Here is a 24,622-nt window from a genome sequence, read left to right as displayed (position 1 = left end):
CACCTCCCAGGCTCAAGTGATTCTCCTGCCTCAGCCTCCCGAGTAGCTGAGATTACAGGCATGCACCACCACACCCAGCTAATTTTGTATTTTTAGTAGAGACAGAGTTTTCTCCATGTTGTTCTGGCTGGTCTCAAACTTCCAATCTCAGGTGATCCACCCGCCTTGGCCTCCCAAACTGCTGGGATTACAGGTGTGAGCCACCAGGCCTGGCCTAAAAACCAAGGTAATTTCTTAAACTTAGTCTTAATTCTGTTATGGCTGTCTATCTAAATCAGCAGTTGTAAATGTATGCATATTATATATACCAAACTATACAAATGTTGTCTGTAGTATTTGTATTACTTTTCACATACATACATTTAAGCTGTTGCCTGCCCCCGCAAAGAAAACAAAAACTGTGCCAATTATAATTGAGAAGGCCAATGTTGAAGGTACTAAAAAGTCCCCCCAATATTGTCCGCTATAGAGAATAAAGCCCATTTAGTTGTAGACTTCTAAAGAAAGGAAATAGGGACAGTCAATCAAGAGTACTGCTGAGATTAATGAGGTTAAGAATTTTAGACCTGGAACAAGCTCAAGGATGAGTATATTGGAGAATACAAGATGCAAAATACTACTTAAATTACAGGCAGGAAAGATGAAAAAGGATGTAGTCAAAAGTAGATGGAGGTCGGGTATGGTGGCTCCTAGACCTTTGGGAGGTCAAGGTGGGAGGAGTCTTAAGGCCAGGAATTCAAAACTAGCCTAGGCAACACAGTGAGACCCCATTTCTCCAACTGCGCATATGTACATATACATGTCTCCTGCAGATAGATAAAGCAGGGAAATGGAACTGAGAAAGGAAGGGATTTGCTGGACTAAAATGTATCTTAAGAGAATTCAAGACAAGAATATAAACTAACCCAGATCATTTGCTACTTTTTTATTTAAGCCTGTGGAGCATGGTTTAAAATTATAGGACAGGCATAGTAGCTCATGCCTATAATTCCAATACTTTGGAAGGCTGAGGCATGAGGATCACTTGAGCCTAAGAGTTACAGAAAAGCCTGGACAACATGGTGAAACCTTATGTCTACAAAAATACAAAAATGAGCTGGATATGGTTGCGTGCACCTATAGTCCCAGTTACTCAGGGTCTTAGGTGGGAGGATTGCTTAAGTCCAGGAGGTTGAGGCTGCAGTGAGCCATGATCATTGCCACTGCACTTCAGCCTAGGCAACACAGCAAGACTCTGTCTCAAAAGTAAATAAACAAAATAAAGTAAAATAAAATAGCAGCCATAAGTTCTAAAAAAAGAAATAAGTTAAAAATTTATATCAAAAGATAATTAAATAGTAAGGAGAGTACACACCTGAGAATTCATCTACTAAGGGTCATTACGCTGGAAAATATGACAGCATGATCATTTCTGGGCATATTTGAAAAGGGTTCCAAAACATCACAAATTCAAGTTGCAGTTTGCTCCAGTAACAGCAGCATGATGATCACTTTCTTAAGAGTGGTTCTCATGTCATAAAATCCCCATAGAACAATGATATCTTGAAAGGCTCCAGTGAAACCCATTTAGGATACTGAAAAAGTGGAATTTGATTTGTGCTTCCTCTTTTCATTATTCTATAGTTCCCAATAATTGGGGAAGAGAATCCAGTGAGACTGGTAAAATATTTCAATACCTCTTTAATAACACTCTGAATTTGTACAATAGTATGATGAATTACTGTGGATGTAAGATGTGCAATGGTTCTTTATTCTCTCCACCATCATTAAGGCAGGGGCAGAAGTAGGGATAAAGTTTTTCCATGAAAGTGTTACTGAAGGTATAAATGTGGGTCATGGTTTTAGCATTGTAGAAGGACACCTGCCCTCCTTCATAATCCAGGTATATGCCCACCTTATCGAGGTTGTTAGTCAGTGTCAGACTGCAAGAAGGCAAATCCAGAGCCTTTAGATCAGTTTGGTTCCTTAGTCTTAAAAGCCAGAATCCTTGCTCAGGAGTGAGAGGACAGCAGCCCTTCCGAATGATGGATTCTCTGACAACTCCAATTGTCCATTTTGTCTTTTTTGCTACTTCTACTTCCCAGTACCACTTTCCAGATGTGAAGCCGCTTGAGCCCAGCACAGCCACACTTGAGTCAAACCTCTCTGGATCATTGGGCATTTCCTTCTTAATGTCACCATGCCACACACTGGTCTGGCTTTTGGAGAGCACCAGATTTGGGTGAGCTGTTTTAGGGTCCAGAGTTAGTGGAGATAGGCCTAGTAAGAGAAAAAAAGAAAGCAGAGCATGGAAGAAAAGGGAGTAAACACAAATTCACATAGTAAAAGATAGTATTTCATATTCAACAGTACTTTATCTCCCCATACACATAGGCTTTTAGACAGCCAAGCAATTACATATGTGCATATTTTTTTTTTTTGAGACAAACACTCTGATGCCCAGGCTGGAGTGCAGTGGTGTGAGCTCAGCTCACTGCAACCTCCGCTTCCTAGGTTCAAGCAATTTTTATGCCTCAGCCTCCTGAGTAGCCGGGATTACAAGTATGCGCCACCACACCTGGCAAATCTTTGTAATTTTTTAATAGAGATAGGGTTTTGCCATGTTGGCCAGGCTGGTCTTGAATTCCTGGCCTCAAGCAACGCACCCTCCTAGGCCTCCCAAAGTGCTGAGATTACAGGCATGAGCCACCACATCTGGCCACTTACATGCTTTTTATTGTTTGGGTATCCATGTTACTATTTTCTAGACATTTTTATATTTAGGGTAAAAATCAGTGTTTACGCTGAAGTAATTTATGCTCTATTAAAGGAAAAATACACATAATATAAATCTGTACTAATAAATATAAGAAAATACAAATGCCAAAAGGGTAAAAATTAGGTAAAAATTACCTAATTTCCTTTCCTAGGAAAGGGTAAAAATTCTAAGAATTAGGTAATTTTTACTCTTTTTCCTTTTCTAGGAAAGCTTTCTGAGGAAGATACGTATTCAGTTATGATATATATGAGATGTGTTTAGGATGTTTTGAATAAACAGGGGGAAAGAAATACATGGGTTAAAAACAGTCCCTTGTGTGGAAGAGAACACAAGAGCTTGCCTGTTAGACACAGGCAAGACTGAGCTCACTGGTTCAGAGTTTAGAGGACAATAGTGAGAAGTTTATTTTGGTTTAACAGATAATCAGATTTTTGAGATCTAGAGTGGTTTATATCATTGCAACTCATAATGTGGTCCACAGACTGTGGTTAACAGTCTGGGACAAAGATAGTACAAAAATTAAGAGGAAACTTTTAGAAACTTTCATAGCAATTTGACAGTAATATTATTTCAGTTGCATCTAATAATTACAATATTGGACTTGTACTTTGTAATCTTTGTTTTTTTTTAATTTCACTTTTTTTTTTTTTTTTTGAGACGGAGTTTTGCTCTTGTTTGCCCAGGCTGTAGTTCAGTGGTCCAATATTGGCTCACCACAGCCTCCACCTCCCGGATTCAAGCAAATATCCTGCCTCAGCCTCTCAAGTAGCTGGGATTACAGGCGTGTACCACCATGACCAGCTAATTTTGTATTTTTAGTAGAGACAGCGTTCTCCATGTTGGTCAGGCTGGTTTTGAACTCCCAACCTCAGGTGATCCACCCACTTTGGCCTCCCAAAGTGTTGGGATTACAGGTGTGAGCCACTACGGCTGGCCTAATTTCACTTTTTCAAGTAATTTATATTATAGTCTACAAAAGTATCAGTCCATGACAGATTGAGATTTTTAAAGTTGGCCCTTCATCACAGATAATTTTACAAGCATTAGTTTAGACAATTCAAAGGGCAGCAGTATAAAAATAGAATATCTAAACTAAATGAAGAAAGATTGAAAGCAGACCAGTAAGAGGTTGACACAAATTCCAGATGTGAGATCATTGAACCTTGGCATGAAATTTGATAAAGGAGACATAATAGCTATGTGTGTTCACATCACGGACACAGATACATATATGCATGTGTTTATTGTTATTAGATTTATTTATCCTTAGAAGCAAAAATCAAGCTAGTCTCTCTCTCTCTCTCTCTCTTTTGTTGAGATTAAGTCTTGCTCTGTCACTCAGGCTAGAGTGCAGTGGCACAATCTCCGCTCACTGCAACTTCCGCCTCCTAGGTTCAAGTGATTCTCCTGCTTCAGCCTCCCAAGCAGCTAGAATTACAGGCGTGTGCCACCACACTCAGCTGATTTTTTTGTCATTTTAGTAGAGACAGGGTTTTACCATGTTGGCTAGGCTAGTCAGTAAGTCTAGTCTAACTCTATCTTCTCAAAAAAGCCTGAGTCTTTTCCAGCATCCCAAAGACTTTTTTTTCTAACAACAGGCTTTGAAGAATTAAGAATCTTGAATTTTTCCATAGAGGCCAAATCCCTATCCCCTTACATATCCCCATTCACTTTGGGTTGCTAATCTTTCTGATGTGAGGACTAGGTTTTCTCTGGAGGTACCATAAATGCGTTTTAGTAACTTTTTAGAATCCCAATCTGCTCTCTTTGCTAAGCCTCGGACACCTCTGGCTAGTTGAACCCGCATTGGCTCTGAAGATTCCTGAGTCAGCTTTTTGTCCTCTCTTTCCCTCTCATGCCATATTCGTACAACAAAAAGTTCAGTCAGCTCCACCTTCAAAATATATCTTGTGCCAAAACACTTCTGACTACTTCCATAAATATCACTGGCCTGGAACTACTGCAATAGCTTTTTACTATTCTGGTTCCACTCCTGCCCATCTGCATCCTGTTCTATACATATGAGTGAGATCATGCCATTTTCCTGCTCATCGTACTCTTATGTTTACCATCACATCGAGATAAAATCCAGAGTCCTTACAGAGGAAAAAAGAGCTAAATGATTTACCCACCTGTCTACTTCATCCCCTACCACACTCTCCCTTATTTACTTTGATTCATCCACCCTTATCTGTTGGCGGTTCCTTGAACATAATGAAGTTCATTCCTACTTCAGGGTCCTTACAGTTTCTTTCCTTGTCCTAGAATGCTTTTTCCCCATATGGTTCACTCCCCATTATTCGGGCCTTTGTTCATGCAAATATTTAAAATTGCATAATTCCCTAAGCTAGAATAGGCAAACTACAACCAACACGTGAAATCTGGCCCACTGCCTACTTTGTAAGTAAAGTTTTATCGGATTACATTTATGACCATTCATTTATATGTTGTCTGTAGCTTCTTTTTCACTACAAGGACAGAGTTAAGTAGCTGCAACAAAGACCATACATGTGCAAAGCCTAAAATATTTACTTTTTAAACCTTTACAGAAAAAGTGCCAGCTCCTGCTCTAAAGCAACAGCCTAATTTATAAGCCTTGCAGAAAAGGAGAATGTATGGATCTACAAAATAAGCAAAGACTTCAAAATAAAAAATATGGAATATATTTTACAAAGGTCTGACCGCAGTTACCATAGAAAAACAATTTCTCACTCTGTATAGAGGGAGAGTATATGGATAAATACGTTATTAATAAATAGTCATATATTAAATAAATCTCATTTGGTTTTCTTGATGTGAAATTACACCAAAAATTTAAAAATCAGTTTGCACTTTAAAAGATTGCAAGAAGTGAAGTTTGGCTTTACAGAGTAAAGTAAACAGGAAGAACCTGTGTCATACCAAGGCAGCTACCATTTGCTGAGCAGAGTAACACAAAGGAGGGAACTTCACAGAAACTTTTTTTTTTTTTGAGATAGAGTCTCGCTCCATCGCCAGGCGCCAGGCTGGAGTGCAGTGGCGCAATCTCAGCTCACTGCAACCTCCGCCTCCTGGGTTCAAGCAATTCTCCTGCCTCAGCCTCTCGAGTAGCTGGGACTACAGGCATGTGCCACCATGCCCAGCTAATTTTTGTATTTTTAGCAGAGATGGGGTTTCACCATGTTGGCTAGTATGGTCTCAATCTCTTGACCTCGTGATCTGCCCGCCTCAGCCTCCCAAAGTGCTGGGATTAGAGGCGTGATCACCGCTCCTGGCCTACAGAAACTTTTGAACATCTACAAAGGGATTCTCTCAAGGCTGTGGCTGAGTACTGATCTGCACATGCATGCAGCGAAACTCGTCAAGGCCAGAGAAAGAACCCCCAGAAATAAGTAGACTGAACAATTTTTGGAGCTCACACAAAGCTGGAAATAGTTTTCAATCTTGCCAACCAGAATGGAAAAATATCATAAAATTATTAATTATTACTCATAGAGTAATCAAAAGGGTTATTACCTTAGAAAATAGGCTAAGTTAGCCCTAGATTAAAGGCTGTTCTTGAGCCACTCTAAGAAGGCTTTATTTAAGCCTCAAAAGGAACAAAATTATTTCATACAATGTTAACTGCACACCGAGTTAAATTCAATAGAACTGAAAGAACTACAACAAAATCTAGCAAATATAAAATTCACGAATATAAGTGAATTCATCAGTATGAGCAATATGAAATTCATCATATTTTACATCCACTAAAACATTACTAACCAGAAAAGACAAATCTCCAGGGCAGCAAAATTTCAAATAATTTACATGAATACTCTATCCTCAGGGAAGGGGAGCATAACCACCCACTCCTTAAGTATGGGCTGTGCACAGTGACTGCTTTCCAAAGTATATAAGTATAGAAGGAGAAAAAAAGAGTAACTTTCCAGCGTAGAAACCTGTCAGACACTTCCTCAGCCAGGTGATTAAAGTAAACATCAATAGTAATCATGTTGACAGTATGTACACTTAATATGATGTGATGACAATGGCACTTTAATGCTACTGTCTTCCTCTCCCAACTCATAACCAACATTTTAAGAGGAAAACATCAAAAAATCGAAGTAGTGCAGCATCCTTACAAAATATATGACTAGTACTCCTCAAAACTGTCCGAGTCATAAAAAATAAGGCAAGTCTGAGAAACTGTCACAGTCAAGAAAATGACAACTAAGTGTAATGTGGCATCTTAGAGAGCAACCTGAAACAGAAAAATGACATTAGATAAAAACTAAGAAAATCTAAAGGAACTATGGATTTGAGTTAATAATATATCAATTTGGTTCATTAGTTGTAAGAAATGTTAAATGTAAGATGTTAATAATAGGAAAAACTATAGGGTATATAAAAAAACTCTTTACTATCGTCCAGTTTTTCTGTAAAATTTAAAAATCTAAAAGTGTCCTAAAAAATAAAGCCCACTAAAAAGAAAAAAATTACTAGCCAGGCAAAGCAGCAGGAAAAATATGAACCTCAGTCAGGAGAACAATCAAACAATAAAATGAGGCCCAGAAATGACAATGATAATAGAATTCACAGACAAGGACATTAAAATGGATAAGTGTCTTCCACTTTGTCAAGAATGTAGAGGAAAACATAAATATGGTGAGAAGAGATATGCAAGACACAAAAAGAGTCAAATGAAACTTCTAGAAATGAAATGAAATGTATATAAAATGAAAATATCTTGAATAATATTAACAGAAGATTAGACCATGCAGAAGAAAAGATGAGACAATTTGAGTAACAGTAGAAACCATTTTAAATGAAGTGTGAGGGGAAAAAAGGCTAAAAAAATACTATCAATGACCTGAGACAACTTGACAATATCAAGTTTTCTAAAATATGTAAAATTAGACTCCAAGAAGGAGAGGAGACAAGGGTTGGTAAAAAAAGTATTTGGAGAAATACCAGCTGACGTTATTCCAAATTTGATGAAAACTAGAAACCCTTATATCCAAAAAGCTCAGTGAAGCACAAGCAGAATAAATACAAAGAAATTCACACCAAGACCCTGTATAATCAAATTGATGGAATCAAGTGACAAAAAGCAAGTCTTAAAATTAGCCAAAGAGGCAAGGCACAGAGGCTCATGCCTCTAATCCCAGCACTTCAGGAGGCCAAGGTGGGTGAATAGCTTGAGGTCAGGAATTTGAGACCAGCCTGGCCAACATAGTGAAACCCTATCTCTACTAAAAATCCAAAAATAAAAAAAAATTCGCCAGGTGTGGTGGTACATGCCTGTAATCCTAGCTACTCAGGAGACCGAGGTGGGAGGATTGCTTGAACCCGGTAGGCAGAGGATGCAGTGAGCCAAGATCACACCACTGCACACTCCAGCCTGGGCGACAGAATGAGACTCTGTTTCAAAACAACAAAAAAGAAACAAGAATATGAAAAGGAAAACTAAAGGGCGCTCAATCCAAAAGAAGGAAGGTATAGAGAAAAAAGGAACAAAAGCCAGATAGTAAGGTTAAAAAACAAATAACCAAGCTGGTCGATTTAAGCCCAGACACATTAATAACATTAAATGTAAATAGTCAAAGCACTTCAATTAAAAGACATAGATTGTCAGATTGAATAAAAAAAGCAAGACTAAACTATATGCCAGCCACATAAAACATACCTAAAATATAAAAACATGGCCGGGCGCAGGGGCTCATGCCTGTAATCCCAGCACTTTGGGAGGCCAAGGCGGGTGGATCACGAGGTCAAGAGATCGAGACCATCCTGGTCAACATGGTGAAACCCCGTCTCTACTAAAAATACAAAAAATTAGCTGGGCACGGTGGCGCGTGCCTGTAATCCCAGCTACTCAGGAGGCTGAGACAGGAGAATTGCCTGAACCCAGGAGGCGAAGGTTGCAGTGAGCCGAGATCGCGCCATTGCACTCCAGCCTGGGTAACAAGAGTGAAACTCCGTCTCAAAAATAAATAAATAAATAAATAAATAAAAATAAAAAATAAAAACATAAGTTAAAAGTAAGGTGATGGGAAAAAAATGTACTATGCAAACAGATAATTTTGTTTGATTAAAAAAAGATTTTTTAAAAACAAATCTAAAGAAAAACAGAGTGACAATATTGATATTAGACAAAATAGACTTCAGGAAAGGGAATAGTAACAGTGATAAAGATGAACATTTTATAATTTTAGTGAGATTGAGTCATCAAAAGATCATGACAATCTTAAGAGTTTATTCACCTAAATAATAGAGCTGAAAAATATATGAAGCACCTTGAGGGTTTTTATGACCCATCAATGACTCAATTAGTATATTGGATTGTATTAAAATTTAAAATGTATTTCTTTGAAAGACACTGTTAAAAAATGAGAAGCCAAGCCATCTAGTGAGAAAAAATATTTAAGAAACATATATCTGATAAAGAATTTGAATCCTTTACAACTTAATAATAAAATTCTTTAATAAAAATACAGACAAAAGATTGAACATATCCAAAAAGATATATGAATGGCAAGGAAGCACATGAAAGGATGCTCAACAGAATTGCTCATTAAAGATATACAGCCAGGCACTTCAGCTCATGCCTGTAATTCCAATACTTTGGGAGGCTGAGGTGAGTGAATCACATGAGGCCAGGAGCTCAAAATCAGCCTGGCCAACATGGCAAAATCTCGCCTTTACTAAAAATACAAAAATTAGCTAGGCATGGCAGTGCATGCCTATAATTTCAGCTACTTCAGAGACTGAGGCATAAGAACCACTAGTGCCTTGGAGGCAGAGGTTCCAGTGAGCTGAGATTGCACCACTGCACTCTAGCCTGGGAAACAGAGTGAGACTCTGTCCTACCCTCCGACCAAAAAAAAAAGAAATATGCAAATTAAAACCACAATGATATATTACTGTATATTCAATAAAATGGTTAAAATTAAAAAGATTGACAGTATCAAGTTTTGGAAAGGATATAGAGAAACTGGGATTTTCATTAATTGCAGGATGGATAAAACTACCATGGACTAGCCTATGTCCATCAATTGGCAAATGAATAAGCAAACTGAATGAATATTCATGATTATTGATACATGGAACAACCTAAGTGCTCAAAAGAAGCATTATGCTAAGTTTAAAAAGCCAGACATGAAACACTACATAATTATGCTATCGCTTAGATAAAAATTTAGAAAAGACACATCTAAAGTGAAATAAAACATAGCAGTGAATGTTAGAGGGGGAGAGTAGTAGGAAGAGACTGATTACAAAGGGGCATGTAGGAACTTCTGGGAGTGATAGAATTTTCTATATTTTGATTATGGAGATGTTTACCTAAGTGTATATATTTATCAGAACTCATCAAATTGTGCCCTTAAAAATTGGTGACTTTTACTCTATGTTAACTATATCTCAGTAAAGTTGATTTTTTTCAATGTCAATTACCTGGAAAAATTTGTGATTTTTTATTAAATCAGGGACGTATTTATGATTAGTCATTAAATCAATAACCCCAAACAATAATAATAATGATGTCTATGAATTCTATAAAAACTATTTAGAATTTTATTTATATAAAGATTTTTATTTAGAACTTTATCTTGAAATGCCATGTGTATTATTTTGTCTTGCTCAGTCCTTTGGTATCTGCAGGAACACAAAAACTTAGTGTCCTTTTTAGGTACATTTATTGAAATTATTGGTTTTCTTCTGAAGCACTGAAAATCTAAACAGTCTTCTAAAATGCTCTTTGCAATAATCAAGCACAAAAGAAACTATAAAGACCCAGTGTACATACAAAGAGCATGTAAGAAACCTCCTTCTTCAGAGCAGAGAAACCCCAGGGATCCATATAGCTGATTTAGCAAAGCAACATAAAATTTTGTCTGTTGCCATATTTCATAAAACAGTCAAACAAAATCATAGGCTAAGAAGCAATCCTGATATCAAACTCTTATCTGTTAATCAGCACAAAATCATAAATTCTTAGGTCATGACACTAGAAGAAATTCAGTCATACCAACTAGTCTCCTTTTGTCCAAACTCTACCCCTCCACTATCACAGACTGTAAAAACCTAATTAGGGCCACAGAAAAGATCCCACAGATTAAACATAGATTAGGAGCCCCAAGAACCAACAGTTACTACCCACTGATACCTGGAGAGAGAGTGTCGTGCATTTCCCTCCATACCATGTACTGGATAGGACCTTTGTACTGGCCCGGGTTCAGATTTCTGGAAATAAGCTCTCTTGTTGCCAGCACGCTCATTCCTTGCTTCAAGCTGCAGGGGACATAAATCATTTATCCTTAGACATCCTCCAGAGACTCAAGGAAGGATATTGAGAGTACCATAGGAAAGCACTTACCTATCTAAGAGAGGTACAATGTCCTAGAAGAAAGGAGAAAGAGAGACATCAGATGCCTGTTCATCAGCTCCCAAACTTCCTTTGGTAATACTAGCCACCACCAGGATTTGTGCAGATGGTCCCCAACTTATCATCTCTCCCAGCTTCTTATTCTTCACACACTTTTTCTAATCTTCATCCCTGATCCTAACCCAGGTTAAACTGGTCTTTTGCTTTTCTAGAGTTCCCTCTACAGGGAGCAAGACAGAAGCCAATAGTACAACACTTAAGGTTAAGCTATCTTTACCTATACTTTCAAATAGTCTCAGAGGAAAAACACAGTAAGTATTCCAGTCCCAAGGCCACTTTTCCTTACTGTAGCTAATTAAACTTCTGAATGCTGAGATGGTAACCAATGTCGCTTTAGAGGTGAAGCTTAAGAAAGCAAAGGATAAAAAAAAAAAAAAAAGAAAGCAAAGGATACAAAACAGCTTTTCAGACCAGTCAACTTATGATTACTGAGAGCCAGAGATACAATTCATGCTGCAACATTTTTATTTTTCAGAAATAAAGTGTCAGGCTCTTGATGGAAAAATATTAAACTATTAATATATACTATTATTAATGGGATTTTAAAATCTTATTTCCTAGAGGATAAAAGTAAAGCTTTTGCTGTGCATATAGCTGAAGTGCCTTCCTGCTTTTCTTCCAGAGAATCTTAGAAGCACTATAGCAATTTTGTTTCCTTTTGTTTTCCCTTACTGGGAAAAGCCACTTCTGCATTCTTTCCAAACCTCTTCCCCCATCTAGGTAGGAAGGTACCCATAATCATATTGGTATAGATTCTCACTTTGAGAAAGTCGAAGGAGTTCTGTTCTTCCATCTTTGCCTGAATGCTCACCAACATATCCTTGGCTAGGACACATTGCTTCTGAAGGTGGCTCAGATTCAGCTCCATCTCCTCATTTAAGGCTTTCCCCTCTTCCTGGAGTTCAGTTAAAATATTCTCTTCTTTGCTGTCTAGGAACTTATGCAGCTTTAGAAACTCCGTGGACACATGTTGCTGCAGATATAGCTCGTTTTCCTGGAAACCTCCATGATTATTACCATGGTTATTATAGAGACTAGTGCTTGGGGATGGGGAACCCACACCACCAACACTCACACACTTGGGAAAAACCATTACAGAAAAAATGCATACAACTGTCTACTGATAATCAAATTCAACCACATTAAAATGAGTCCTTTGGGAGACTTACTCCTTTTCCAACTAATTTAATAGTTCAGGGTGAAATAGTCAAAAGTAGCCTCTAGGTTCCTATTGCAATAATGAGATGGTAACCAGGGCCATATTAAATAGGGCTGTGAAGTTCATCGAACATTCTAGAATGGATGATAACAGTCTCCTAGATTGGTAAACCATTAGCTGCCAAGTGGTACTATTAGACTGGGGTCATTGGGAGTCTGGAAGAACTATCCTTACCTAGAAATCAGAACTGGGGGAATGCCACTCCTGCTACAAGGACAATATAAAAGAAGCACTTCAGATGTTTCTGAAGTGCCGAAATTGATAACTGGTACACTTATAGCTTTTTTCTTGAGTGACCTCAACATCCTCACAGGTAAACCATTTGGTGTCCTGGCTTCTCAGTTCCTCATTCTCCTCATTTCTAGTGATTTTCACCTTTATTGATTCATTCCCGTAGTCTCACAAAGGATTTTATCACCCCCAGCAATTGCATCATCTCCAAAATAACTTTTTATGCACCAAGCTCACTCAGAGACCCCTATTTCAACAATTATTGGATCTCATTGAAACCTCCTGTTCACCAACCCCTTCATTTCTATTCAGGAACTTCTACCTTCATGTCTTCTCTTATCTAGCTTGGATTCCATGGTCCATAATTATTATTGCACCCTTAAGATAGTCTTGGCTGGGCTCACACCTGTAATTCCAGCACTTTGGGAAGCCAAGCTAGGAGGATTGCTTGAACAGGAGTTCAAGACTGGGCAACATACTGAGACCCAATCTCTCCAAAAATAAAATAATTAGCCAGGTATGGCACACTAGTCCCAGACACTCAGAAGGTTGAGGTGGGAAGATCTCTTGAGCCCAAGAGTTTGAAGTTACAGTGAGCCCATATCCACCTCTTCAATATCATCTTGCTTAGCAAGTTCCAGCTTTATTGGCCTTTTCTCTATTTAACATAGCAGCTAACTTTCTGTCTCAGGACTTTTTCATATGCTCTTTTCTATTCCTAGAACATTCTTCTCCAGGCCACCTCCTTCATATTCTCACTCACCCAGTTCACTTCACTAAGTTACTTATCATTCAATTCCCAATTTTTAGTAAGTGACTTCTTCAGAGAACTTTTGTGGACCAATCATAAGAATAACCAGAAGCCCGATGGTGACAGACTGCTTTCTCCCAGCACGGCCTCCTGTTTCCTCCCTCTCGTGTCCCTCCAGGGAAAATGGCTTTATTGCTTATTTTCCAATGCACTTTTGGGCCTTTTTTTTAATAGCTGGAAAAAACAAAATACCACTCCACAAACCTGTATTTAAAAAGAAACGGAAACAACCAAGTGAAATTTGCCTCTGTCCAGACATTTCACTCGTGTGTGTGTGTCTGTGTGTGGGTGTGCAAAGCCACATTCATCTTTTTATATGGGGTTGTTGTCTCATTTCGGTCTGTGTTGGTCCCCTCCCTCGTGGGCTTGTGCTTGGGATCAAACCTTTCTGGCCTGTTATGATTCTGAACATTTGACTTGAACCGCAATTGATTAAAAGTATAATTTTTACCTGGAAAACAAAAAAGTCAGTCTAGACTATGTTCTCCATTTATATGCTCTCATCATACCCTATGCTTTCATTATAGTGCTTATCACAGTTGTTATTTTATTTATACTGATGAGTTTGATTAACATCTGTCTCCCAACCCCAGTCTCTAGTATTATGCTTGACCCACTCAATAAATAGTTGTTAAATGAATGAATGAATGAATGTTGACACTAATAGGAACTTTTACAACAGGAACAAGATTCCCTAAAGACATCATTACTTCCACATATCCTCCTTCTTTCCCTGACTCTACATATTTCTTCTTCCAGATGGTAAATACCTGAAAGGCTCTTCTCCATAGAATAATTAATAAAGAAACAGAACTTCCAATTTAGCACTGCCAATTTAGGGGCTGATTTGCGAAATCTGTAGCCATTAGTGTTGTCTTAGAGTGCCTATGAAGTTGAAAGTGCAGACAATAGCTTTATTTAGTTTGGAGGAAGCTAAGAAGGATCAAATCAGATGGAAAAAGCTTACAACCATAGAGACACAGGTCTAGAGGTTTCTGGTTATAAACTCAAAAGAAAGAAGGGTATTTCTTTGGACATAGCAATCTTTAGTGATTTTTTTTCTGGTAAATTCCTTCTTTTGCCATATATAAACCCAAAAACCAGACAGATTTCAACCCCACAACAGTTACCTGGTAAATGAACCATCAAAAAGATCAGCATATTAGGGGAAAGGTTAATCTGCTCTGTTGAGCAGCTATTAGGAACCTACTCCACCACCATATTCCTTTTGGGTACATGGTGGGTGTATTCCAGTTCTAAAGTTACATGGAGGGTGTGTTCCAGTTCTCTCTCATAACCCCTCTATCTTGCTCCTCACCTTGCAAGCAACAATAGCTTCCATCTGCTTCTTCCTCAGGGACTGAAGCTCCTTCAGAGTTGCCTCCAGTTGACCCTGTTGGGTGGCAAGCTCCTCCTGAGAATACCAAATAGAATTAGCCCAGACTGACTCAGGAGATAACGGATGAAAAGGACATCTTCCCCAAGGCCCCAGTGTGCAAGAAAAAAGCAAGCTCTTGATGCAAAAATCTTCCTTTTCCTCTGTACCATAGTTCTTGTCTCCTTCAAGAATTGTGAAGAAGAAAAGAAAAACAAGGTCAGGTGTGGTAGCCCACATCTGTAATCTCAGCACGTTGGGACACTGAGATGGGAGGATCACTTGGGCCCAGGAGTTTGAAACCAACCTGGGCAACATACTGAGACCCCATCTCAAAAAAAAAGAATCATGGAGAAAATTACAGCTTAAAACTTAGTTTTGCTCTCTTAATAGCTAGCTACAGGCATTTGAAGAAGGGAATAGAACTCTAAATATTTTCCACCCTAGTTATACACTGTTCTCAGCATCTATAATTTTACTTGTGCTGTTCTCACTTGGAACACTTGATTCTTCCCTCTGCCCTTCCAAATCCAAATGATTTCCCAGCTCAAGTCCTCTCCCTTTCTTTCACTATATTTCCCCCAATGACTTCATCTTTCTCTAATCTTCTCAGAAATTCTAAACCCTTAAGAATTACAAATGTGACAAAATTTAACTTTTAATAATAGATTATCTTATATTGCTTTTGTTGTTTTCTTCATTTTAAGCTTAATCCAATTTTGAAATTTTTATAACAAGAGCAGTATCTTATATCTACACAGTGTTTAGCAGAGCGCTACCATGGCAGTTTCGGTACAGATTTGATTGAGGGAGTAAGCCAGAGCTCCTCCATTGTTCCTTTCCTATAAGCAGTAACTCTAGAAAAAGAACTTTGCAAGATACGTTGTACTTTCTGAGCAATCTGGGCTTTCTAATCATCATTTGAATAAAGGGATGGGGTTGGAAGAAAGAAGAAGCCCTATAAAATATTTTTCCTAGTTTTTCTAAGGGATTGTTCAAGGCCCAGAGCTCACCCACCGAGAAGAAACGGACAGCATCAGAGATTTGCAGGAACTCCTTAGACTGCCCCACAGATAACCGAGCATCCTTGCATTGAAAGCAGGTCAATTTCCCATCTGGTTTACTGAACAATTTCAGGTTCTCTCCATGCTCTGGGCACTTTGGATGGCCCTTGAGTAGGTGCAACTTCTTAATCTTCTCTGCCAACCTGTCCAGTACAAGGTTGAATGTACAGTTGCTATACTGACATAGCATCTTACACTCAGGACAAAACGTTTCCTTTGCTTGCGGCCTCCAAAAGTTTTGGATACAGGCTTGACAGAAGTTGTGGCCACAGCTTAGCATCAGTGGGTCACAAAACCAATCATTGCACAGTGGGCAGTGTAGCTCCATAGTAATATCTTCTATCACTACTTTAGAGGGTAGGTGTATGATTGATTCATTTGTTTCAATATAGTTGACTGGGTCGATGTTGGAGGAGGAGCTGGAGGGTACCTTTAGAAAAGAACGGCTAAAATGAGTTTCTCTTTCTTGTTGCCCATTTTAACACTCTAGGATGATGGGCTCCGTTCCTAAAGGAGATGACAACTGGTGCAACTAGAGTAAAAGCACAAAATCTCTCCTTTGGAAGTGAACCAGTAAATTGAGTGTTTTCTGACATTATAGCATATAATGCTATTTAAATTTTAATATAGAATCAAGGCAGAGGAAGAAACAGTACTAAACCAAAGCAATGTACTTTGTGGTACATCTCTCTCTTTACTCACTTTCCCCATGTATCAGTTGAAAGTTTTATTTTCAACTTCTGCTCTACTAGTTATTACCTTTATTTTATTTTTGTTTTCTAGAAATTATGTACAAATTGGAAAATAAATCAGATTCCTCAGTCAGTAGTATGATATCATCAACCATCCAGGCTCCCCTTCACTCCTTTTTTATAAACACATTTCAGAAATATAAATACAGAAGTTGGGCACAATTGGTCACACCTGTAGTCCCAGCTACTCAGGAGGCTGAGACAAGAGAATCACTTGAACCCGGGAGGCAGAGGTTGCAGTGAGCTGATATGGTGCCACTGCACTCCAGCCTGGGTGACACAGCAAGACTCAGTCTCAAATTAAAAAACAAAAAATTCCCATATATACCTTGTGGTCAAGAAGCCCATACTCATGACCAGGTATATAGATACATACTCAAACAGGTCTGAGAAGACCCTAAGCTTTTACCTTTGGCTGACCTTCAGGCTCCATGTGAGCAGGACTTAATAACTAAGAACTATAAACAGCCTAGCTAAGTATTAAAGGAGTATCACAACACAGAGACAGATGGCAAAGACTGAAATAGTACTTTTTTCTTTTTCTTTTTCTTTTTTCTTTTTGGCTCCAGGCATTTGAGGAAACTGTCAAAACACAAGCTGACCACTGAGCTAATGAAACATGGGTTTCAGTGACTGCACATAACAAGGATAACAGACTTTACAAAAATAGTTTAGAAAAGTCACTAAGCAAGCAGCCGGGCATGGTGGCTCACGCCTGTAATCCCAGCACTTTGGGAGGCCAAGCTGGGTGGATCATGAGGTCAGGTCAAGACCATCCTGGCTAACATGTGAAACCCCATCTCTACTAAAAATACAAAAAATTAGCCAGGCGTGGTGGCACACACCTATAGTCCCAGTTACTTGGGAGACTAAGGCAGGAGAATCACTGGAACCCAGGAAGCAGAGGTTGCAGTGAGCCAAGATCACACCACTGCACTCCAGCCTGGGCAACAGTGTGAGACTCTGTCTCAACAAAAAGAAAAAAGAAAAGTCACTAAGCAAACAAGCAAGTCACAACCAGAAGCAACAACTAAACTAACCCCAGGGGTGGGGAGAATCTGATATCCAGGATTGCCACATTATGGTCTTCAAAATGTTCAGTTTTCAACAAACAAGGCATGCAAAGAAGCAAGAAAGTATGGCCCATTCATAGTGAAAAGGAAAAAACAATAGAAATTTTCCCTAAGGAAGTCTAGACAATGGCCCTACTTAAATATGCTCAAAGAGCTAAAGGAATGTCTTACCAAATAGAGACTACCAATAAAAGGATAGAAATTATGAAAAGGAATCAAATAGAAAATATAGAACTGAGTCAGGTGTGGTGGCTCACACCTATAATCCCAGCACTGTGGGAGGCTGAGGCAGGAGGATTACTTGAGCCCAGGAGGTTGAGACCAGCCAGAACTATTTCCATCTGTTATACATCCCCTTGAGAAATGGAGTTTCCAGAACTGCTCTTTTCTTCATTCCTAACCCTGCCCATTCTAAGTTAGAATTTACCTCTTTTTATTGGCTTAGTTTCTCTTGTATTCAGATTTATTCTAGCCAGGGGAACATGGCTGAACATTCTTTGCCTCATCATCAAATTCCATTCTTATTAATAACTATTTATATTGCCCTCATTTCATATGTAAATTCTCACTTTCGTTGTCAAAATGCTTTTGTTTGAGTCCCTAGCCCTTTGCTCCATAATTTCCCACATAGCCTGTGTTCCCTATTGCTGATGCCTGATCTCCCCAAACCCTGGTCTTGCCGGTCTGGACCTTATATGGCCATCTTCTTTTTGACTGTTGCCTTTCAACCATTCTCTGTAGTCTCTTTTTCGAAACTCCTATCAGACAGATGTTGAAGCTTCTCACTCCAGTCTTTATTTCTAGTAATTTCTTTTTCATATCTTCTAACTCCATAGCTCTCTCTGCTTTGCTCTGGACATTTTCTCCCATTGTTGTTTTATAGATGCTATTTATTTTTTATTTCTCTGAACATCTTTGAATGAGGTGACTTCTTCCTGAATCAGCTATTGGCAAGAGATTTATATGAGGATGGAGGCAGGGTCATATTTGAGGCTGTTTTCTTTAGAAAACAATGTATGCATGGGTTCTTTTTTCCCCATGATCAACACTGCAGGGTTGCTAGCAATGCAGAGTCTCTCTCCTTCATTCTATCTGCACAACAGACTGCTTTCTACAAATATGGTATATTTGTCCTTGTTCAACTCCACCTTTCCTATATCCCAAATCTGTGTAACAAATGGGTGCAGGAAAGCTCCAGCTTAAGCTTGCTTGCCTGTTCTCATTGTTCTGTACCAGGGCTTGTGGGTCACAGCCAACAGGATGGGGTACTTTCTTTGGAAAGGTACCATCTCCCTTCATGTAAGGTCTGCATCCCTAAGCATCCTCTCTCACATTCCTGCTTGACTTTCACTATATTTGGCAGTTCTTCCTCATAGATTGTGGTTCAAGCTATTTGATGTCTCTAGTTTCATTGCAAATTGTCTATTTTTCATTCCCCTCTGGTTTTGCCTTAAGGAAGGATGAGTTTCTAAGAGAAGGGAGAAAATCAATTTTTAATCCACCATTTAAAAACTAACACTTAAATTCTTTTTGACACTTTATTTAATGTTTCTATATATTTAAAGAAAGGTGTGTGTGTGTGTGTGTGTGTGTGTGTGTGTGTGTGTGTTTTGTGGGGGCAGAATATTTCAAAATGTATCAACTTGACCAGATTGGGTAATGGACTTTCAGCATTAATCAATGTGGATGGCTTTCCTGAAAAATAACAAATTAAATTTACCTCCAGCTCATAGGAATCGGAATGCAAAGTCAATATTTAGGACTGTTATAGAAAATACTATGTGCTAGTCTTTGCACACTTGAATTTTAAGCTAAGATTGATTCCTAATACCTGATAAATGTCTAATCACAATAGCTGTCATTCCCACAGTCCATTGTAAAAGTCAGGCCTCCACACACCATAGGGCCTCCACTCCCCCTCCTAGGACACAGATGGCTTCAAACTCATTTCATAGTCTGTCCAGCAATCCAAGACATGACCTAATACAGAAAGGTGATCTGGCAAACCAGAACCTCTCATGAATTTGAATCTTTAAAGAAAGGGAGAATCCAGAAGTTGAAAGTTAAGAGCAAAAGCTTAAAGACTGCCATGAAGTAGAGCCTGGGACTTGAAAGAAAAAACAGAATAAAGGAGATGAATTTTAAACAAAGTCAGAAGAAATACAGAGATACAGAGAGAGTCGGTTAGTTGGTAGAGACAAGAATTATAGAGAGAAACAAATATGGAGAGTGGCTGTATTATGTTAACCACAGCACTGTCCTTTGGTTTTTCCTGGATTTCTGTGCCTAGCAGATGCCTTGCTCAACCAATGTATATCCTCAAAGTAACTGAAGTTACCTCTTCACTTAAGGTAACTTGTCTGAATTTCTGCTCTTATAATGGAACCTCTACCCTAGCAATCCCTTTAAATATTTTTCTTAGGATGCTGAGGTGGTTTGCCAAACACTCTTTAATGACACTGTCAATCTCTGTCTTCCTTGACTTATTTAACGTTTCCTTTGGCCCTTGTGACATGATACTGTTCTAGTTCTTCTGCCTCTGACCACTTTCTTCTAATAAAGTGAGGCATTCATTACCATACCTTTATATACAGTCTGTAAGTAAAGATAACTCCCAAATCTCTGAGCCCACAACTGGGTCCTTGAAACTCAATCTGACTGAAACAGAATTCATATTTCTCCCTAAATCAGTTCCATCTCTTGACTTCCCTATTTGTATTTATTGTACCATCAATCTCCAAGTTTTTAAATTTGAATTATCTTTAGATATTTTATTCAGTTATTTCTTCCCTATCATCTAATCTGTTGCAAAGTCTAATTATTAATAATAATTGTCAACCCTCCTCTGCCTCCAGAATCTTCTGGTGTTTTCCATAGCCTACCAAAATAAGTTTTTTAGGTTTTTTTTTTTAAAGGGCCTCAGAATGTAGAACTCTCTACAGTATGTTGAAAAGTCATATTTCTAGTCTTATTTCCCATGGTTTTATTGTAGAATGAAAATTTTTAATTCACCATTCTTTACATATTAATAATTTACTAAAGATTACATTAACCAAAAGACAACAAAAGCTTTAAAAAGAAAATGACTTCATTCTTTGTACTAGGATGAGTAGGCAATTCTGTGGAAGGGAAGAGAAAGATATCTATTTATTCTCTACCCCCTCAATATGTGCTTAGAAGACCAAATCTAGGACAGGGTATGGTCCTACTACTTTGAAAGGCTGAGTCAGGGGGATTGCTTGAGGCCAGGAGTTTGAGACCAACCTGGGCAACAGAGCAAGATCCCATCTCCATTTTTATAAATTAAAAAGAAGACCAAACCCAGAAAAATATGCCTATCAGGGAATAGACAAGTTCCAAAAAAAAGACTGCACGTTAAGCCAGTTAGGTCTGTCTGGAAAACATTAAAAAGAGATACATTCTGAATAAGATAAAACTCGTAGAAGAACCTGGCCACTTGAAGGTAATCTAGGAGAAGGAGTACCTTCCAGAGTCAGTTTGTAATCCTAGTGAATGTAGTGTCTTTTGAAGGTGATTATCACTTAAGAATTTTATTCAATGTGTTTTTAAAGCATACATATATATATATATATATATGCTTTAAAATATATATTTATATTTTAGAACTTTGGATATGCTTTGTTATGCCACAAATTCCCAGGAGCTTTAAGAAATAGTATGTCTGAATAGGAATAATAATTTCACAAATACTATCACTTTATTGACAATAGACAAGTCTGCTAGGGTAGTGCACATGTACTTAAAAACTACCTTCTAACAATCTCAATACTTTGGTCACCAAGACGGGGCAAAGAGGAATGGGAAGTGACTGATAATGGGTATGGAATTGCTTTTGGGGGTAATGAAAATGTTCTGGAATTAGATAGTGGTGATAATTGTACAACTTTGTGAATATGCTAAAAACCACTGAATTGTATACTTCATAAGGGTGAATTTTATTATATGAAAATATGTTTAATGTTATTGTTTATATTATATGATTGATTGGGTTTTTTTATGGTTAATTCACCTTGCTAGCAGAGGGTTTGCCAATTGCCCTGACTTTCAATAACATGTCCTTTTCTGTAAAACAAGGGATCAATTATATTAGCTAATATTTACTGAGAATTCACTGTGGAAGAGGCTTTACATACATTATCTCATTTAATCTCATAACAACCCAATGAGATAGATATTATTACAGAATTTTTTAAGGAAACTGAAGTTTAGATTGTTTAAAGTAACTTGCCAGAGTCACAATTAAGTTGTGGGTCCCAGATTTGAATTCTTTATTTGACCCCGAAGCCTATTAACCATTGATCAGCAAAGAGCCCATTAATATATTTTGTGGAATTTAATTTATTAAATGGATCAAATTTGTGATCAAAATATCTGCAATAACTTCCTACTGCTCTAGAGGGAGCTATAGAATTGGAAGCCAAAGGAGATTCTAAAATTTCTGGACCTGGAAATCTTTTAGGAAACACATCTACTGCCAGGCCCTTTTAGGGGAAGTCTAACCTTAAGTCAGAGACAGAAAAACTCAACTCAGGAATTGATATTCATCCTTATAAAGCGCTGGCTGGCAGGAATCACTTTATAAGAAAGCACCTGGGCCACCAGGCACGATGGCTCAGGCCTGTAATCTCAGCACTTTGGGAAGTTGAGGCAGGAGGATCACCTGAGGTCAGGAGTTGGAGACGAGCCTGGCCAACATGGTGAGACCCCATCTCTACTAAAAAAAAAAAAAATTGTTTCCCTCTGTGAAGGAAAAAAAAAAGAAGAAGAAGAAAGACAATAATACAAAAATTAGCCAGCCATGGTGGTGTGGGCCTGTGTAGTCCTAGCTACTTGAGAGGCTGAGACATGAGAATCACTCGAACCTGGGAGGCGGAGGTTACAGTGCGCTGAGACGGCATCACTGCATTCCAGCCTGGGCAACAGAGCCAAACTCTGTCTCGAAAAAAAAAAAAAGAAAAGAAAGAAAGTACATTTTCCTCCTGTTCACTGGGCACATTCTCAAAGAGTAGAGAAAAGGCAAAGATTCAAGCTATGAAGTCCTTGGTCACTTGCATAAGAAATCTTTAATTCTTACCAGAGATTTTTTTTTTTCCTGAGAAGTTTTGTGTTGTAAATTTTTTAAATCATGGTTAAGATATCTAAGGAGAGTTCGTTTGTTGCTTTTCAACCTTTATTCCTTCAAAGTAATTTTTAAACTTTGATGGACAGATTTTATGAAGAATTAACCTTGAGAGCAGAAAAACATAATTCATCCACAAAGACGAACTATATGGCACAGCCAGCTCAAACCTAAGAGCAAGACATGATCCTCCTTTACGAGTCATGACATTTTCACATAAGAAGGGACGATTCGAAACTTTCTGAGTTCTTGGAGCTTCTCAGAGTTGAAAGAAATTTTAAGCCATTTAATTCACTCCTTTCCAGCCTCTGCCCAAACATCTTAAGTAATTGGAAGCTCACTATCACACAATTTTTTTACTATTATGGAAAAATGTCTATTTTTATTGATTTGGCCCTAAAGTGATAAGAATGTAGTAGGTATAGGCAGTAGCGTTTATTTTTCCTGTAGGAATTATAAACAAAATGTTTATAGCCCTGTTTGCTTCAATAGCTAAGGACAGAGATGAATAAGAGCAAACCTAAAGGTCTTATGATAGAGGAAATTAGAAACTGATCTTAATGATTAATATACCTATAATGAAATTAAACCTTATAAGAAGTGGAAACTGGTGGAAATGGATGATAACTCAGAATTTAAGGGCCCCTGTGTCAACATTTCTTGTCAATCAATTTTAGTGAGTTTTTCAGGCTTTCATGTAGTAAATAAGCATTTTCTTTTATCTGTCTGACAGTCAGGAGAAAACTAAGTTCGTAAGAATATAACTTCCTTTATTTTAGCTCTGAAGAGGCCGTAAAGGGAGGAATTAGATTAAAAATGTTTAACATCTGAATATCAACTCTGCCTTAAATATAAAATATCAAATGTGAAGGTATAGTAAGCAAAACAAGTTATACATAATAATTTTTAAATCTAAAATAAATAAAATGATTACATTGGTAACAAAGGTAAATTTTGTGTAGTATATAGTTTAATTTTTCTCAAAATGTTTTGGTGGATTTCATTACTTTCTTACCAGCTTCTCTAGTCTAAATTGTTAGTTATTCAAAGGCCTGGAGAGAGTATAGTAGCTACCAGCTGTCACAAGTTAAATACTTCCCTTCATGAATTTCCTTTTGTGCTCCCAAGTCCATAACCTCTTCCAGGATCCTGTTTTCCACATTTCCTGGAAGTCCGGCTGAATTTAAAAAAAAAGGGTCACCCACCTCCATGAAGCTTCAGGCCACCGCAGGCAAAGGCAGGCACTTGGATCAGAGCTCAGCAGGCCCAGGATGACTGCAGGCCAGGAGTCAGGGACCTATTAGTTTTCAAGGAATGGGCTCAGAGCATGACGAAAGGAAGAAAAGTTCAGGAGCTGGAGAGAAGTGGCAAGGCCAGAGTGAGGTCTGGCAGATTCCGTGACAGTTTGTCAGTTGCTTTGATCATCATTTGCTTAAGAGAAAAGAAGCCCTCATTAGAATACCCTACCTGCACAACTTTTCTTTTGGAGGGGAAGGGGGCAGCTCATTTAGATTCAAGTTGGTAATCTAATCTTACAGCTCATAGCTCCCCATTTCGGGACTGGGGATGCTCTATGAAAGAGGAAATAAACATCAGCAGCAGCCTATATTAAGCCTAATTCATGAAAAATAACCACCTCACCCGTGCTCATGATCCCATCAGAGCATCAAGACACCAGCTGAGTGGCTTTAATAGAGAGCTAGTTCACCCCTCATATTCCAATGAAGCAGCCCTGACTTTATCTCTGAGACAATAACGCAGGCTGGAAAACACCAGGCCCTAAGAAAGCAGG

The 24,622-nt window shown here is 38.3% G+C and overlaps 1 protein-coding gene across 4 annotated transcripts; it reads right to left on the bottom strand.

Annotated features, from left to right (window-relative positions):
- Positions 1-1,627: 1,627 nt before the first annotated feature.
- Positions 1,628-24,217, bottom strand: TRIM69 (tripartite motif containing 69). Of its 4 annotated transcripts, XM_035259537.3 has the most exons (7): positions 24,036-24,217; positions 15,819-16,295; positions 14,745-14,840; positions 11,926-12,159; positions 11,097-11,119; positions 10,887-11,011; positions 1,628-2,259 (listed from the first exon to the last, which is right to left on the bottom strand). In XM_035259537.3, the coding sequence occupies exons 1-7, from the start codon at positions 24,039-24,041 to the stop codon at positions 1,718-1,720; spliced, it is 1,503 nt and encodes a 500-aa protein (XP_035115428.1). In that variant the 5' UTR covers positions 24,042-24,217; the 3' UTR covers positions 1,628-1,717. The 4 variants fall into 4 exon arrangements, with proteins under 4 accessions (XP_035115428.1, XP_035115430.1, XP_035115429.1 ...); XM_035259539.3 differs by lacking the exon at positions 15,819-16,295; XM_035259538.3 differs by lacking the exon at positions 11,926-12,159 and having other exon boundaries at positions 1,643-2,259.
- Between the last annotated feature and the right edge of the window lie 405 nt (positions 24,218-24,622).

Source organism: Callithrix jacchus, chromosome 8, assembly GCF_049354715.1.
Source record: "Callithrix jacchus isolate 240 chromosome 8, calJac240_pri, whole genome shotgun sequence".
Classification (NCBI taxonomy): Eukaryota; Metazoa; Chordata; class Mammalia; order Primates; family Cebidae; genus Callithrix; species Callithrix jacchus.
This window is presented reverse-complemented; position numbering and strand designations above follow the sequence as displayed.